Below are 18,769 nucleotides of genomic sequence, written 5' to 3'. Positions count from 1 at the left end.
GTTTGCTGCGGCAGCCTGGACATACTGCTCTCTTGGTTTCCTGCTATTTATAAGCCCTTCCTACACGTGGGAACCTTTGCACAGTTCCTACCCCAAGCTGACCTTCTCCATTTGTGGACAGTGCAGCACCTTGGGCACGATGAGTGATCACTAAATACTTGCTTACTGAATAAATGAATTAGTGAATGAGTGAGCAAATAATACTTCAATTCCACTTGCAGTCAGACACTATACCCCCACTGACCTTACTGTTCCCTGCTCAGGACCATTGGGCTCACGTCTAACCAAAGTGAAAAGTCGTGTGTGGTGTGTGGTCGTTTCCAACTTCTGGGAAGCCAAGATTATTATTATTATTATTATTGTTATCCCACCATTCCTGCATGTTCTAGCAATAATAAGCCACGCACCCATCTCTCTGGAGCGAGGCCAGCCTTCACTGTGTTGTGAAGAGGACAGTTCCCATGCACGCACAACAAGCATGAGGGCTCTTCCCATTGGATGCCGCTGCGGGATTAAGAGCTGCAGCTGCCATTCGCTGGAGGTCCGCTATGTGCCAGGGACTACTAATGCCTTACAGGAACGGTTTAACTTATTCATGAGTTTATTGTTTATTTATGGGAATTCATTATTAATAGTAACTGTTAATAAGTTAAAAGCATAAAAAATACAGTCAGTCTCATAAAACAAATTGGTTTAAGTCCAGTACTTGGAATTCTGAGTGCTTGCCCTGAGATACCTCGTAATACGTTAAAGTTCCCAACGCTGTCCCAACATCTCAATGACGGAGAGATGAGAGGGGGGCGTCCAGAGTGAGGCTGGGGTGGTGTGTTTGGTTATATCCTGTTTTGGCTACTCTACTGGTGTCACCTGCTCTTAAAAAAACAAAGCATCGGGGACAACTGATGCTTTTCTACATCTGCTTTCCCTGTGCTCTTGTGATAAATACCTTCACTCCAACTAAGACCCTAATGGGTGGAAACAGAGGCCTGGACCGCCCCACTTCCTGCTGCAAGTGACAGTACAGCAGACTTGCAGCCTCAGGGCCTCAGGAAGCAGCTGGGAACATCTGCAAGAGCCTAGCCAAGGCAGGGCAGGCGGAAGGCTAATTCTCACAGGGAGGGTCAGGGTTTTACCTGGTGTCCAGGATGTGCTAGGTGGAAACCCTCAAGTACTGGCAGTGAGGGGAAAATTAGGTGAGAGAAGGCGGCCCTGAGCCACAGAAGCAGTGGTTGGAAAGAGAATTCTCCAGTGCAGTGGCCGTTCCTGTTGCTCTGTATTTTGTAGCACTGGGTATCACATTCAGGGCCTTGCACATCTTAAGAAGTGTGAGCTGCACCCCTAACCCTGAACTAGCCACTGCACATGGAGGCTAGGGAAGGTCAGTATTCATCAGCAGGGGACCCTTAACAAGCAGAGAGTAGCCGCGCCCCCATTGCTATAGGAAGCCTGTGACTGACAGGAAGTCCACTGGCCATACTCACCTGGGCACCGAGAATGGAAGCCAGAGGCTCTTGAAGCCAAGTGGGACTGTCCTACTGCACAAAGCCCAGGTGGTGGACTCTGGGCTCAGCTCAGCTACAGCTAAGCTCCGGAAGCAAACCCACGGGACAGAGAAAGGCCAGAGACTCCATCTCCCCTGCACACAAGTACACCTCCAGTCTAGAGAGAGGAAGCTGGCACTCATACCATGTTACTGCAAAAGATTCCAGGCTAACAGCAACACAAATTCCTACTTAGGCTATTATCACAGTCACTTTGGAGAATGTGTGTACATACACAGTCAGATACACACCTACCCACACATACAACACCATCAACAACAACAACGAAAAGCCAAAATGAGGGCCACATTTAAAATATGAAGACTTTCCCCCCTCCAGACAGGGTTTCTCTATAGCTTTGGAACCTGTCCTGGAACTCAGTCTGTAGACCAGACTGGCCTCGAGCTCACAGAGATCAGCCTGTCTCTGCCTCCCAAGTGCTGGGATTAAAGGCGTGTGCCATCCCATCGCCTGGCCCATATGAAGATTGTTTTAAAAGTGTCTCCACAGCAGGGGCTGGCTCAGTGGCTCAGAGCATGTGCTGTTCTTCCAGAGGATCCGAGCTTCATTGCCAGAACCCACGTCAGGCAGCTCACAACTGCCGGCAACTCCACCTTCAAAGGATCTGATGCCTTTGTGACATACACACACAGAGACACACACAAATTTAAAATTAAAATAAATTTTCATATAAGCAGTGGTGGCACAGGCATTTAATCCCAGCATCCAGGAGGCAGGCAGATCCCTGAGTTCAAGGCCAACCTGGTCTACAGAGCGAGTTCCAAGACAGCCAAGGCTACACAAAGAACCCTGTCTCAAAACAAGAAAACAAATAACAACAACAACAAAAGGAGAGCTAGAAAGACTGCATTGTGAATCCATGTTTAGCCTAATGGCTGGACCTAGCTGCACACAGCGGCAGCGTCCGTCATGAGCTACAGAGGAAAGACAGGTGTGGAGACACCTGGAGCAGTATCTTACATACAAACGCTGGGCTCCCCCTTTCGAGAAACAGCACTGGGATTTGATCCCCCAGGCACATGGCGCCGAGATACATGTCCATCTCACAGACAGAACTTCATGCAATCATGTTTCCTCTTTCTCCACTGGCTACCCAGGAACTCAACACCCTCTCTGACCACTCCTGGGAAAGCAAGGACAACTGAATAACCTGACTTCTAAGTTCATCTTTTCTCTGCTTTCATCTCTGTTGTCTGACTTGCACTCCCACAGAAAACTCCTGACTCTCTACATGTCCACGAGTAAGTGAGCATTGCTTACCTCTAAGAACCATCAAGTAATGAGATCCTTATAAAAATAACATGCTCAGCTGAGTGGTGGTGGCACATGCCTTTACTCCTGGCACTCGGGAGGCAGTGGCAGGTGGATTTCTGGGAGTTCGAGGACAGCCTGGTCTACACAGTGAGTTACAGGACAGCTAGGGCTGTTACACAGAGAAACCCTGTCTTGAAAAAAAAAAATGAAGAAAGGAGGAGGAGAAGGAGGAGGAGGAGGAGGAGGAGGTAATTACACTGAGCCAGGCTCGATTCTAAGCCCTGGTCGTATCTTCATCCTTAAACAGGAAGGCCCCCCAACTCCTGAAGAGTCAACTATGCTTCAGAAGGCTGCTCTGATTCTGCCACACTACTTCCAGAAAATCTGGGGACATGTACTCCTGAATCTATTGGTAAGTTATGCACACAGACTGCACATACCAAAAAAATGTACATTTTTAAATGAGAGGAAAACAATTTAGAATTTTCTTCAAGTACTCCATAGGCTGTCACTCATTCTCCACATTCAAAGTAAGAGCTCCAAGAGAACCCCACCCTTCCCTGGGTTTGGAAACATTTAAATAGGAGGCCATAGTTCAAGTGCCTCTTAAATTATTAGTACAATAGTTCTTTCCCCTTCCTGTACAACCAAAAGAAATAAAATAAAGTAAAGTAGCACTGAAACATCTGTTAACTTCCAAATTCAGTTGAATGGATCACAGAAGGAGCTTAAAAGTTAAAGCATTAGAGCAATGAATTTAAAAGGCAAGCAAGAAAGAAATATGATGGCTAGTTAAAAAGTGGGCAAAGGGAGGAAATGGCTCAAAAGGGACATCCAGCCAGTATAGATAAGAGTGCCTTCTTCGGCCTGACCAAAGGAAGGTCTCTGACCACTTCAGAAGTTGTATTTCAATGCAGCAGAGGAACCCTGAGGCAGGGGGGAAAAAAAAAATAAAACATTACCCCTGAGTCAAGGCAGCATTATAGCAGGTCTCTAAGTCCATGGCCGGACAAACGGTCCCAGCCCTCTCTACTGGACTCACATTTCACACCAACAGTTGTTCAGAACACCTGGGCATGCAAGACTACACGGCCAAATTCTTCGTGGTTTCATCTTTCTGCCAAGGAATGCAGCCGTGTACATCTCGCACATTTCCCGCCCATGCCCACCACACTGCAAACCAGCAAAAGCCGCACACAATCGTCCCTGGCTCACCTGCTCCCAGATCCTAAAACCTATGAGCTCAGCAAGGAGAAGCTTCCCTGGGAAGAATGCAAGCTACCTCCCCTGCCAGAGGGAATGCCCGGATGCGGCCCTGGGAACCTTCAGCTCCAGGGACTGCCCGGCTTCTCCTCCTGCACAGCCCCAGAATGGCAGCTCGGCACTTCCGGCTAGTCCTGCCCCTTTGGGTGTTGTTCTGGGAACCCTGTGCACTGGATTGTGACAGCCAGATCTCTGTACCGAATCTCCAGCTCAGCGCTCACCCGCATTGCGCAAGGTATGCTTTGCCACAACACGCAGCAGCGAGGCCAGGGACCCAGCTGCAGTTCTCAGGTACATTCATCAGGCCCTTCAACTGTGGAAATACCTGAAGGAATGGCTGTGGGCAGGGCAGTGAGGGAGGGGGAGGACCGGACCCGCCTCTCAAAGAGAACACTGCCACATCCGGATGTGGCGTGGTAATCAAAGTCTCCAGCAAGAGTCTGGAGGCCTGCCTGGCTGTGACTTTTTCTAGCAAGTTACGCGGTGCTTTGGTGACGCTTTGCAAATCTGTACATGGACCGCATCCACAGTGGAGCCTCTGGCACACTCAGATGATGCCCCGGGGCTCTGGACTTCTCGCAGAAGGACTCACGGCACACAGTGACTGGTATTAATATACACCTAGAACAAGTGTCTTCCATGGGAGGAACCCGCTTTCTCAGCCAGTGGCGGGTCTGACTATTTCCTAGTCACAAAGGGAGACGATTTTGAAAACATAAACCATGCCTCATTTTTTTATTGTCCCAGTACAGAACAAATGTGTTCTGGGAACCCAGCAGGTGTCCATACATGCTTGCCATTTCGAACAGAGCAGTCCGAAGAACCCAAACATACAGAGTGAGTGCATTTAGGGCAGATGTTGTAACTGTAACTATCAAGGATTTCTTCCCTATGCTGACAACGTTACCAAATGATAAATGTAAAGAGAAACTTTCTGCCTTTACCCAGGAGATTAAAAAAGGCTTCTATAATTAATGATGATTTTTAAATTGCAGGCAATGCAGCAAAATGAATATTAACCCAGATCTGAAATATCCTAAATGGTTATTACCAAACCAATTTTAAAGCATTCTAATATGGGAGAGGGGGCGGGGGCAATACAGGTAGCAACTGGGCAGCATTAGTATAAAACCAAAAGGGTGGGAGTCACAAGTTTAAAATGAAAAGAAAGTACAATTAGATTACCCTCCTATACCTCCGCATCTGGCCACCTCCCTGGAGACACAAAATCACAAAATGAACAGACAAGGGCTACCTCCAGAATCGCTTTCATTTCACAAGCCTGGAAGGAGGCAGAGAGAGAGTCAATGGAAGATAAAAGTCAGTCCACGGCGACTTTTTATGTTCTCACAACTGTGCAGGAAAGCAAATGTTAGCACATCCCATCAGGTGGCAGCAGGCTACGGACCAAGGGCCCCGCAGCTTAACGGGAGTCACTCTTGCGAGAGAAATGCTCCCACAAAGATGTTCCCTCAAAGCTTAAACTTGCTCCCTACTTCTAAATGAACAGAGGGGATAAATATCTGCACCCCAGGAAAGCAGAGGGAGGGAAGCAGCCAAAGAGATACCCACAGCCACATGGCCTGGGATGCAGACTCCTGAGGTCCAGCTGAGGTCGGGGAGGAGCCGGGCGAGTGGTAGGTGGCACACCTGATCTGAGAGAGACACAAAGAGTAAGGGAACAGAGCCACTGACAGTGCAGAGTCCTCCAGCCTTCATGGAGCATTCCCAACACCAGCTTTGGCAAGTTTTCACGTTGCAAATTTAGAAACCAGACACTAACGTCCAGGCAATGCCAATGGTCCCAGTATTAAGTAAGAAGTAAGGCACTTTACTTAGAAAGAAAAAAATTAAAGACACTCGCAGAAAATGCAGCTTATCCCATCCGCCTAGCCAGGATTTCCACATGACAGAATCACTGCACTTCTAAGGACTTCAGAAATGGTGGGAGAATCTGAACCTCTTGAAACCGGGTAAAGTGGGGCTCCCTTCTGGGTGACAAGACAAAGTCGAAAAGGGGGCGGGAGGCTCCCTGAAGTCTTGGTCTCCCAGAGCAAGACTAGAAGGGGCCCAGTAACTTCTAGTGGGAACCCAGTGCAAATGGGGTACCTGTGGCAGTCCTGGGGAAGCTGCCCGGGCATGTGGCAGCACAGGCTTCCTCTCCCTGCATCTGCTAGGCAGAAGGATTTAGGTGAAATGCAATCAGCCTGCTGGAAATTAGCCTAGTAAGAGGAGGCTGAGGAAAGCACTGTTTGAAACGTCCCCTAACGCCCTGAGCTTTGAGCCTTCTGCTGCCCCCAAGCATGCATTCCCCGGCAACCTGTGCCTTACACGGCCCACCCCATCGCATGGCCCTTGCCCCGGTTCATAAGGCTTATCCTGCTTAAGGTAGAAAGTTATAGGAAGGCTGGTTCCTCTTTCCTCCAGGACTCATGTAATTTGGAAGATGGATTCTCATCAACTCATTCGACAAGGCTGCTGCCAGGTTTCCGAGGTGGGAAACCAGGATGTTTTATCATGACTTCTGTCCGCTCAGATGGGGGCATTCTTGAGTATTTTACTTTCTTAAACATCTATGAAGTCCAAAAGCTGTGAGCACAGGCTACAGTTTATAAAGTCAGTGAGTTCTTCAGATGGCAAAAAAAGCACAACACCCCACCCCAGCAGTCACGGAACAACAAGCACCACACTGATACCTGCCAGCTCAGAGGCCTTGATACCTCTATCCTTCTGCACCGATCGCAGAGGAGGCCCTTCCCCTCCGGCCCCTCCACTCCTGCCTCTTCAAACACCTGCAGCTCAAGTCAGCCCAGGGAGGAAATTCATGCTTCTTTTCCTTCTCCTCCCTACCACACCTTGGCAACAGACTTTAGTTCTACAGGTCACAGATGGGAGAGAACAGAGGCATGTTGTCACCAGCACGGTGCTTCCCTTATCTACCTAATTTGAGGTGCAAGCCTGGCCCCAGGAGCTAGGGTCTCCCATCTCCCATAAAAGACACTGCTAACTGTGCCTGCTTCCATGTCAATGTTTTCAGCTCTTCAGCCAAGTTAAGGGAATATCTTGGCTTGAGCCAAAGAGCAAAAGGTAGTATTGATGACATAAAAGTCCCTGCTATTTTTTTCAGTCAAAGCAGAGCTTAAGACACTGTGCTATTAGAAGTTTTAACAAAGCCGGGCGGTGGTGGTGCATGCCTTTAATCCCAGCACTCGGGAGGCAGAGGAAGGTGGATCTCTGTGAGTTCCAGGCCAGCCTGGTCTACAGAGTGAGCTCCAAAGCCACAGAGGAACCCTGTCTCGAAAAACCACAAAACCAAATCAAAACAAAACAAAAAGTTTTAAGGAACAAATCTGAAATAGGAATCCGGACTAGTTCTTTATAAACTAGATGTTCCCTGCTTGTGCCCAGCTGAATAGTGGCAGCAATTCTTTCTTTTATTTCTTATTATCAGCACTGGGCTAAGAACCCAAAACAGAGTTGGAAAAAAAAAAAAGACACTGATCCATATGGAGCTATAATTAAATAACAAGTACACTGACGAAAATCACTGTTGTGCCATGGGAGCATATAGCATGGAGTCTGATTGGCGAAGATTATATTAAGTCAAGTGTTAGGAGTTTCCTGGCAGCTTGATCCTCCACTGGCAATACAGGCAGCAAAGCCAGTGCCTTTGCTCTTTTGTAGAAATGCTTGTAGGGGCTGGGGATGCAGCTTGGTTCTATTTCATTTGGTCTGATCCCTAGAATTGCAAAACAAATTCAAACTTTCAGCACTGTGCCTGAGTGAGAGAACGAATGATGGATGGGAGGTTCTGTTACTGAAAATGCTTGTAAACGTTTGATAACCCGCGCCCCATGGCATATTTAAAATCAAGAGGCATGCAATGCCAATTCTAGAACAGTAAATATAAGAAGCCTGTTTCAAAAATAGGTAGCAAAACCTTTAAGGAAGATTAAATTCTCAGAAGGACATGACATTTCCAGAGCAAAGAAAGTCGCGTGGCTACCACGGAACTGACATCGAAGGTCTATCTACGGTGGAGAACGCAGAGAGAGAACAGAAGAAAAGCAGTAAATACAGAACAGTCTGTTGAAGTGAATTCATTAGCAGCAGAAGCGGAGATTATGAGGACGCCAGCTGGCTGGGTCAGCTCAGCGGGAGGCCTCGACGTGAAACAAAAAGGTGTGTGACACACGCCCACTCGTGTCAACTGTCCAAAGTCAGATCCACCACAGACAGAAGGTAGGCTGCTAGGAGGCAAGGCCAGGAGATATGGAGGGAACAAACTGGTACGATGTCCCTCGTGGGGATGGTGACAACATTCTAAGATCAGCTTCTAATGACAGGCACATCATTTTGAACATGCCAGAAGTTGAGTTACGTGAGTATTATGGCATGTAAATTACATTTTGATACTGCAATGGGTGGCAGCATAAAACAAATCCATAAGAGTCTAAGCCCACCAAAATTAGTAAAAGATGTCTCCCTGCTGAAGCTGAGTCCTACGCAAGGTGTGCAGAGCTCTACAGTGAGCCCCAGTATACTCTCTCAGGGGGCATCTTCAAAGTCGAAATGAGTTCATCCAGTTTTTTAAAATTATACTTAGAGGGAACTGCAGGTAACTGGAGCTCAGAGGTCTATTTGACTACACATTAATGTGGAAGGATAGTCGGTTGATAATAACATACAACCATCCTTCAAAGACTTGAGCATAGTTCAGCAAAGGGGACACTGCTAACGGTTCACGGGAGACCCACTATGAAATCAACACAGTCCCAGAGCAGAATGCCTGAGTCATGCCTTCAGGTCCCACGCGTCTGCACCTGTCCCTGTCGGAAGGAAGGGCCAGCAAGCTGGAGACCTCAGCCAGTCACTGCTGAGCCTAACTCAGAATCACAGTGATCTGTCTGAGTGGGGACATGGAAACAGGCTCTTAGAGTCACCGAATTCAAATCACACAGACTAATGAAGTAACCAGAACCCTTGATTTTTCTAGACAGTGAAGTATGCTAAGTCAATTCACTGTTGCTCAAGCCACTTAGAACTTAGCCTTCTTACACTCAACTCCACAGGACAACATGTATCCTAGGAGGCTCAGGGAAGGCTTCCTTAGAAAACCCTGACCTCAATACAGTGGCCAGATCCCAGGATAAGCAACCTTCAGAGAACACAGCCCTACAGGTCGTCAGAAGGAAAAGCAATGGATTGGGTTATGCAAACTGCTTCATATGCAGGGATTTCATTACCCGTGGTGTCCTAAAGGGATCCGATGCTGACCTGTGAGGTGGGAGGGTTTTCCCAACCTCACAGATGTTTTGCTTGTGTTTGTTTGATTGTTTTAAATCACATGAGCCCAGTGACACACACACACACACACACACACACACACACACACACACACACACACACACAAAAGGAATAGAAAAGCTGATCTGATCTTCATTCTCTTAGCTGCACACAGCCCCGAGCTGTCTGCGAGAACAGAGCAGGGTCTGCAGATTGACCTTCACGAGGTGCCTGTGAGTGCTCAGGCTGTCGAGCATTGAGCCGTTACATCACCAAGCAGTGAGCTTCTTACCTATAATTCCACTGTCCTTGCTTTCCAGGGTGGAACTAGGGCTGCTAATGGTCTCACAGGGACTTTTGTTGGCTGCCGTCTTGCTGACACAGCTATTCAAGGTGGAGCAGGGGCTGTCGGTGCTGGGAGAGGCGGTGCTGCTCGTCAGTGTGGAGCAAGGACTGATGCCTTGGCTCAGGGCTGTGCACTGCAGGACGAATGGAGAGAGGCGTTACCGTGGCTTCCACAGCATGCTTCCACACATGCTTTTATTTCGGGTGCTAAAAAGACGAAGCTAAACACAAGACAGACGGAGACATGTTTTAACCTCCAGGAAGACCACAGCTAAACAGGGATACATGTGGTTCTCCAAATGCCGAGAGACGTGTCTTTGTTCTGGTTGCCTCCTTTCAGGGTTTGATTTTCCTAAGAGGGCAGTCTTAGCAATACTTCAGTGGGAACACAAATTCATAAAACAGAGACAGCAACAGGCAGACTTCCTTTCGTTTAAAGCCCGCAGAAGACAAATGGCTTATTTGACCTCTGTACAGAAAACCTGGGGACTGTGTTTCTATAATGTTTCACAGCACAGCAGCCCAATTCTATTCCTGAAGATTTACGGGCTCTGCGTTCAGGAAAGGAGATGGGTAGCCTCTGCGGTCTCAACACCTCCCCAACCCATGCCTCCTCACAGAGACCCCAGGAGGAGGCAGAAGCTCCAGCCCTCATTGCTACTTGCACACGCAGAGGGGGCAGGAGGCTGGTGGCTGTGCTCCCTCGGACAGAGAGTGCCTCCACGGAGGATGAACCATTTGACTCCCTCTCATTCTGTCTCTACCTCATCTCCTACACGTCTTCTCCTCGCCCCACCCCCCAATCCCAGCAGCTAAGAGAGCACAGGTAAGCAGAGACCAATGCAGTCAACAGAGAGAATGGTGCTCTCAATACAGAAGTAGCATCTTTAGACAAACTCTTCCAGCCGCCTTAAATCATGTAGCCAATATTCTCCGGGTAGTGGCTAGAAGGTTAATATGGACATCTTCTTAAGTTCTGACCCCTTCTGTTTGTTCCTAACTACTTCCACCACCCCTGCAAAGACCCAGAAACAAACTGTTGCAATAAATTTCAACACCCAGGAGCCCAGAACTCATTTGACAAACAGTAACACCCCCTCCCATTCCCATCCCCCTCCCATGTGTGTACTATCGCCTCTTTCATCCTCTAAACAGGTAGGGAGTGCAGTTTCGTCTTCCAGCATTACCATGGTTTCATTTTTGTCTTCAAGAGTTATGTGTGTGGCACTTGGGATCCCTTCTCCCAGTAAAAATCCCAGCCTTGTCAACAGCTCTTGAGCTGCTGGAGAACAGCTTGGTTCATTTTCGGCCTTTGCTTCTGGAACAAAGAAAGAAAACAATGAAGGTGCCCCTCTGGGGAGTTTCGGCATCGCATCTGGATGAGTTTGCACTCCAGCTGCTTGTCTGACGTTTTTGTGCATCCTTACAAAATATCCCAAGTTTGCAACAGTGCCTGTCCTCCAGCAGTACATTCTAATTAAGGGACCGTGACAGGTTGAGAAAACAGGGACAGAGAGACACGAATTGCAAAAGGTGAAACATTAGATCTGAAAGAAAGATCCCCATGTCATTATCTGACAGCCATCCCAAACCCCTCAGACACCTCTTTGAGTAAGAAAGGACTTCTACTTCATCATATCCTCAAAGAACACTATATCCACTGTCACAGGAGGACAGCATTAAAACCGGGATGGCATGTTGCATAGCCCAGGTCATTTAGATGTGGGGTAAACTAAAACCAAGCTCTCATTCAACAAGACAAGGGCAGGAGGACATGGGTGGAAAACCTGCTGTACATATTCCATAGCAATGAGATTCAAAATCCGGTTCCAACTCAGATGCTAATCACAAGAATCCACATTGAATCAAAACCAGGATCTAATGCTCTGCTGCCCGTGCCACTTGGAAAACATTCTCGGCACATAATGCTGGGAACCACGGCATTCCTAATAAGGTCGGTCATCTGGCTTTCTGTACCAAAGAGAATGTTCGTGCTGGAATTTACTTAAACACCAAGCTGGAGACTAATCTCAAACCCCAAAGCCCAAGGGCACTTAGCTTTAGTCAATTATGGCTGACAAATAAAATATGGACATTATGCTAACACCTCTCTCCCACTTAAAGGCATCCACTGTGATGAGTCTACATACAAAAGCTAACTGTGCTTACTGGAGCTGGAACAATGTGACTCTCAAGACAACTACTCCATGTTTTGTCTGTTCTTCAACTTGCCAAGACATCTAGATCTATACATGCTTGTACCTATTTTCCCCACACGTGGACATCTACAGGCAGTGAGTGGAGGAAAATGAGGGACATGTAATAAATGAGTGATGCTATGAGCTAACATCACCACCACCACGTTCAGTTTCAACTTTGGCTTTCGTAAGCAACCACAAAATGTAAATGGCAAAAATCATATGGATTACCCTGAGTTACAGAGCAGTCTTTCTATGTCATGCACTCAGAGCGGCAGTTGTGAGGGAACCCAAGCTGGAGACATCTTCATGAAAGAAAAAGTACCCACCACTTGCTTGCTCTCAAAAACCTCACTGTTGAGGGCATCACTCTAGAACCACAGGGAAAAGACTGTTCTGTGTTTGGACTCCTGATGTTTCCAGATGATTTGGGTTAAACTCATAATATCCATGGCCCTATGCCAATACAGGGGAAGGGAACCACCCCAGGGCAGGTGAACCACACCCCTAACACAACTCTAGAAAAAGTCCCTTCCCACTAGAGACTTCAAACCATAGGCAGGTTCTTAAGGGAGATGGGGAAGGTAGAAACCATCAAATCAACACAGCCCAGGCACACCCAAAATCTGAATCCGGAGGACCTATAGACCCCGCCTTCATCTGACAGACCTTAGCCTTCTCCTTCAGCATCCTTCAGGCCTCAGACATCTCTAGGTAGCAAGATGAGTAGGGGTCAGGAGAGCGCTGGAGATGGGGAGGGGAGTTAGTAGGTGAGGGGCAGATCTCAGCAGCGTTTCTACTCCACACCCCTCCTGCTTTCTGAAACAATCTCCACACTGCTGCACCACTGTGACTATGTCCCAGCCCCAGAAAGTCTAGCTTCTGGTTCAACCAGAAACACTCCGGGGAAAGTGCCAGAAACTCCACCCAGTTAGGCAGCTGGCACAGGAGCCAAAAGCAACTGTACATGCAGGCTCGGCTGCTACAACACTTAGCCTGTTGACAAACACAGCCTATGGCTCACTTGGGTTTCACTTGAGAGTTCTGGATCCTGGGTAGAACCTGTCTACTGAAGAGGGACATTACTGCTCCATGGCACAGTCACCGCCACCTCTACAATGAGTCTGCAGATGTATATACCCCAAGTTTTCATGAAAAAAAAAGTAAGCAAACAGCCAGGCATGGCAATGAATGTCTATAATCTGGGCTCTTAAGCTGAAGAAGGAAGACTGTTAGTATGGGTTTGAGACCAGCCTGGGCTACATGGTAAGTGCAGTGCAGTCAACATACACTGCAAAATATTTGTCTCAAAAAGTGAAAAACAACCCCCCCAGCAGAACTGGTCATTCAAATCTTCATGTTCAAATGGAGAGCTATGGCAATTCCAAACCATCAAATCAACACAGCCCAGGCACATGGCTGGACATGGCTATTACCAAAGTTCTAAAACCACACTAAGGTTGAGGATGCAGAGACACACATCCTTTATTTCATTTTGCATTCATAAAGTCACCAACATTTCATTTCCTCCAGAGACTTCCCAACTAGTTTTTTTTTTGGGGGGGCTATTTTTTTCTCTAAATGCCACCTTAAGCGATGGTCTCAACAGAGGGTCCACTTCAGAATGAGCTCCTTCATGCTCACTAAGCCATGTATCGCTTCCCCCAACACAGCATCTTCTCTAAGTGAACTTCACCCTGGCAGAAGGACTCCCGAGTGAAGACTGGCAGTACCATTCTAGGAGAGAAGAGGTGTCTGCCTGCCCGTACAGCGTTGTTCCACTACAAACAAAAGTTCACAGTGCTAAGCTGGGGTTCCCCCCGAAGCTCCAGTTGTGCTCCAGATCCCAACTGGGTTCTACTGGGCCTCTCAGAGCAGTCTGTTCTCATCCCCATACTCAGTAATAACTCCTCATCAATAATGGGGACACCTTAGCCAGTATCTGTGGGATAAGGCCCAGCGAGAGGAAAAAGGCCCCATTCCAGCACATCTCACAGATTTAAATATCAGGGTTCATGGTGCATGGGTCTGGAGCTCAAGAGAACAGCTGGCCTCGTGCAAACCCACTAGCAAATGGCAGTAATGTCCCAATCAGTAACACCTGCCCCCAATAGGATCCTAAGTCCTCTGTGCTAAAGCCGTTGGAGAGCTCTTCTGGTAATGAACCTCCCTCAGAACTTCAATTTCCTGATCACTGACGTGACTGTACCCACTTCCTCTAGGTTGTGAGCCTCAAAACCAGCAACAGGTGAGAAAAACCTCACAAACCACAAGATGGTTAGCACCTCCAGGAGCTTTAACACCAAGGCTGCACGTCTCCGTCAGCATTTCACTTCTTGGTTTCAGACGTATTTCCAAATGTGCTTGTATTTCTCTTCCCCCAAAATATAACTGGGTGTCATTTCTGGCCCAGACAGCTTTCTTCTAAGCTCACTATTCCAAAAGAAAAGCTCTCTCTCTTCACTGTTTACACCGAAGTTTCCCTCTCAGGCCCATGCTCACTGTTTCACTTCCGTTTCATCTTCCCCGCTCCTTCAACTCAGACACTGTTAGATGCCTGCTGTGGAACTTTCCAGCTTCATCTCTAAATGGGATCTTCCCCCTCCGTCTTTTGGGTAATCCAGCTAAGGGTCTGTCAAACTTGTCTGTCTTCTAAAAGAACCAACTCTCCATCTCAGCGAGTCTCAGTCTTGTCCTTCAAGCTTCCGTTGCATTGATTTCTGCCCTGATTTCTATTATTCCTGCCTACTGGTTTGGGGTTTTTGCTTTGTTCCTGTTTTCCAAACTCCTGAGGTCCATTATTTCAGTCCTTCCTGATTTGGAAGACACAGAGGAGCCCCCCTCCCCCATCTTCCTTGTACTCTGCAGTGCTTGTCCAGGGTACTTGGATAGCTCTTGGACATTCATTAGCTATATGACCTTGAACAGCTGAAGGACACTAAGTTCCCAATGTGTTTGCTAATCAATTGTGTTAATTAAGTAAGATGGGCCCTGGACAAGACACTATGTCCCTTTTCCTAATCTTAGACACTTCCTACCCATGGCCTGCATCTTAACTTCTTGTCCTCTCTGACACTTTCAATTTGTTTGCTTGTTTGGTTTGGTTTGGTTTTGAGACAGGGTTTCTCTGTATTGTTTTGGAGGCTGTCCTGGAACTTGCTCTGTAGATCAGGCTGGCCTCACACTCAAGAGATCCGCCTGCCTCTTCCTCCCAAGCATTGGGACTAAAAGTGTTTGCCATAATACCCAGTTACATTTTCAATTTCTTTCTGGTGAATTTTCCTGAGCCATCACAATTCCCACCTTATTTCCAAAAACCAGTATATCTGCTAAGTTGGTGTTTCTAGGCCATAACATTTAAAATTTACCTGCATACGAGCTAGCTGGAAGCTATTCAACTCATTTACCTCTGTGTTTTTCTCATTTACCCCCATACCCAATCTGCTGAGGCATGCCTTTGGGTTTGTCAGTGCTGAGAACTGAACACAGACCCTCGTACTCACTGTGCCACTGAGCTTGAGCTCTAGCCCCATCCCTGGCCTCATCCCCGTCCCCATCCTGATCCCCATCCCGATCCCCATCCCCATACACATCCCTGGCCCCGGCCCCAGCCCCAGCCCAGGATGTGGTCTTGTAGAACCACAGAACTATAACCTAGGATACCCAGAACCCTTTTCAGCTAACTCTGGCTCTTCTCTCAGGCCTCTCCAACACCCGACAAATAGCAATTTCTTAAAGGTAAATTCCAATGCTGACTTTAATGTGTACCAATTAACTTTCTGTACTCTGGTCCTGTAAAATCCAATGATCTGTTTTATGGGTTTTGTTCTGTTTTGTGCTGGAGAATTAACCCAAGGCACTACGCATATTAAATGGGCTGGCACTCTACCATTCGGCTACCCACCAGCCTGCTTTAAAGAGATCATTTACCTGAGAAAGATTTTGTAATATCATGGATTGGGTCAACTGGGAAAATGCTGGTTTTGCAAATCTTAAAAATGTTGGCACATTTTATTACACAATATCAAACTATCATAATCATTAATATTACATGAGCTCCTAACTGAAAAATCCTGAGACGGTACCAAGCTCAATGTGACAAGTGCAAGTTTCCCCAAAATGCAGCTCTCACTTAGAAGGTCAAGTTTTAGCAAGGATGACTAACCCTATGAGGTGTCCTTTTGTTGGTTTGTTGGTTTAATTGAAGTGACAGGCTCATTCCATGCTCACTTCATCCCTTTATACGAAAATGTGTGGTAAATGCTCAACTGTGAGCAATCATAGTTTGCCAATCATTATTTCAAATAAATGTTATGTTTTGTTTGAAAAGCTGCTAGTCTAACTTGCAATTCAAATCAGAGCAAAATGCTTTACCTGAAGACAGCCATCAGACAGCAGCATGCAAGGGAAATGCTTTGGGCAGACTACTTCCCCACCCAGAATACTAAAAAGATGGGTATTCAAGAGTCAGGATTTAATAACACTAATTATTTTCAGTGTCTTATCGGGGAAATGCTTGAGTGAATTTTCAGTCCTGGTGCAAGCGTGCGGCAGTGAAGGCTACCAGGATGCTGGAGAGCCGGTGCTCTGCTCTGAAGAGCTTTTGAGAAATGATTTCAATTGTTATGGGTGTTCAGTGTCACTGTTCTAGCCTTCTTTCTGGTGCTATAATACAACACTCTGGCCAAAATCAACTTAGAAGCGGAAGGGTTTGCGTCAACTTTCAGGTTACAGACCATCACTGAGGGGAGCCAGGACAGGAACACGAAGCAGAAACTATAGGAGAACATTGCTTATTCACTTGCCTGCGGGCTCAAGCTCAGGTAGCTTTCTTAAGCAGAGCCCAGGGATGGATGCCACCCATAGTGGGCTAGGCTCTTCTACATCAGTGAGCGATCAAGACAGTCCACAGAGGTCCACAGGCCAATCTGATCTGGGTAGCTCCGCAACTGAGACTTACTTCTTAGGTGACTCTAAGCTGTGTCAAGTTGACAATAAAAGCTAACTGGAAAGAGACAGACAGACAGACAGACAGACAGACAGACAGACGGACGGACGGACGGACACACACACACACACACACACACACACACACACACACACACACACACGGAGACGAGATATGAAAGTAGGAGACAGCCTTCTTAGGAAGAAGGGTTTTATCAAAAAGAGATGGGCAAAAAAAAGTAACGGAATAAAAATGACTAAAATTTATTATATACATGTGTAAAACTGTCAAGGAGTTATACTATCTATCTTATAAATGAAAAAGGGCTTGGCCTAATAAACACAGACAGAGGCATACTAGGTTCACAGCCCACATTCTGAGACTCTGCATGAAGTCTACAATTATGTTCAGGGAAAGCCTTTTTCTTAGAAAAAAAAAAAAAAAAACCATAGCCACACACTCCTCATGCCCCTTCATATGCTCAAATTCCTGGGGGTAAAAGATAACTGTCCTCATCAATTCTTTCTTCATTACCTCTAACTTCATTCATTCACCTTCAGTACTCTCCCCAAATGTCCCTATGAACTACATTTATGTTGAATTTTCTGATGACACGCCTCTACCTTTATTGACTTTACAAACTCTGTCCTGTAAGGCAGGAAGCAGCAACTGCCAGAAGAGATACAGAAAGAAACCACGTGGTTTCTCCGGCCCCTCCCCCTGCTGCATCTAGACCCCAAAGCTGCTCGGCAATCTTATCTCAGAACAGAGAGATCCCTCCCCTTCATTTCGATTCTAAGACAACGGGTACCCGGTTTACGTACGGAGTTCTTTCTTGGGGCCCAGTATGATTTCCTACTCTCGCCTCAGCACTTTTGCCTACTGGCTTTTCCAGCAGACAACCCCCCTGAAACGAGTCACATCAAAGGGTTGGGTGGTCCCCTCTCGCCCACAGCAGTCACCTCATCAACTCTTTCTCTCAGGGCCCTGGGCCCCCAAAACCCAGCCCCGCTTTCCTGGCCCTGCTCTAAAGACTGCATTCTCCCTCGTGCTGGCCCCTACCTGCTCCCTCCATCTGCTCCGCTGCCGGGTGCTCTGGCTCCAATGTTAAGTCTCTCTTCCAATTTCTGTGTGAAGACCCAACTCTCGGTGTGATAGTGTTAGAATGCGGGGCCTTTGGAAGGTGACCGGGGAAGCGGGGAATCGCAGCCCTCATGATGAGATTCATGCCTCTGTGACCTCTTTCTACAGCAAGAGGTCATAACAAAACGCTGGCTGCCTAAGAGTCACGAAGCGACCCTCATCACATAAGATACCTGCAAGCCCCTTGATTTTTACCTTTCCGGCCTCAAAAACTGTGGGAGAAAAAAATCTCTCTCTGTTGTTTGTAAACTACCTGGTCTGTGTTATGTTTGACAGAGTAGCCTGGATGGTCTACCAGGTGAATCATAAAGCATGGTGCATCCACTATGCCTTCCCATGCCCAGCACCTCTGCCGGCACCACACACAGTTTGCATTCATCCCCATCTCCACTCTGAATTAACCAGTCAGGCTGCACGCAGGGATTAACTAGACACTACGGATCGTGAAGAGAGGACCCCCACACACACCGGATAGCTCATCCCAGACAGCACCTAGCATGGGGTTTTCACAGCTTATGAATATTCATTTACTGAAGGGAACAGAGTGAGGAGCTCTTCCACGCCCATTCTCTCTTCCTCTGGGCACGGGTTGGGCGTGTCCACTTCCACACTCCATCAAAATCTCAATCAGCCATTAGGAGAAGGAGCATGGCCATCCAAGAAGTTGAAATTAAAGACAAAGCAGGCTGGGGGTTACCTCTCAAGGAAGTAAAGAGAATACAGTCAGGGGAAATACCGTGGTGTTTTACTTCTGCACTTAGGTAGGGAAC

At 47.3% G+C, this 18,769-nt stretch overlaps 1 protein-coding gene across 9 annotated transcripts in view; it reads right to left on the bottom strand.

Annotated features, from left to right (window-relative positions):
- Tanc1 (tetratricopeptide repeat, ankyrin repeat and coiled-coil containing 1) overlaps nucleotides 1–18,769 on the bottom strand; it is a 189,412-nt gene that overhangs the window by 56,521 nt on the left and 114,122 nt on the right. For 8 of the 9 annotated variants that reach the window (XM_021226566.2, XM_021226573.2, XM_013112615.3 and 5 more), the window contains 2 exons: nucleotides 10,898–11,028; nucleotides 9,658–9,844 (listed from right to left, as the gene is read on the bottom strand). In XM_021226566.2, the coding sequence (XP_021082225.1) occupies nucleotides 9,658–9,844; nucleotides 10,898–11,028 (318 nt within the window). Of the gene's footprint in view, nucleotides 1–4,031; nucleotides 4,381–9,657; nucleotides 9,845–10,897; nucleotides 11,029–18,769 lie in introns of those variants that run through there. The other variant, XM_040745403.1, reaches the window with a different exon arrangement.

This window comes from Mesocricetus auratus, unplaced genomic scaffold, assembly GCF_017639785.1.
Source record: "Mesocricetus auratus isolate SY011 unplaced genomic scaffold, BCM_Maur_2.0 Super-Scaffold_100004, whole genome shotgun sequence".
Lineage (NCBI taxonomy): Eukaryota > Metazoa > Chordata > Mammalia > Rodentia > Cricetidae > Mesocricetus > Mesocricetus auratus.
Note: the sequence above shows the minus strand (reverse complement) of the source record. Positions and strands in the feature narration are given on the sequence as shown.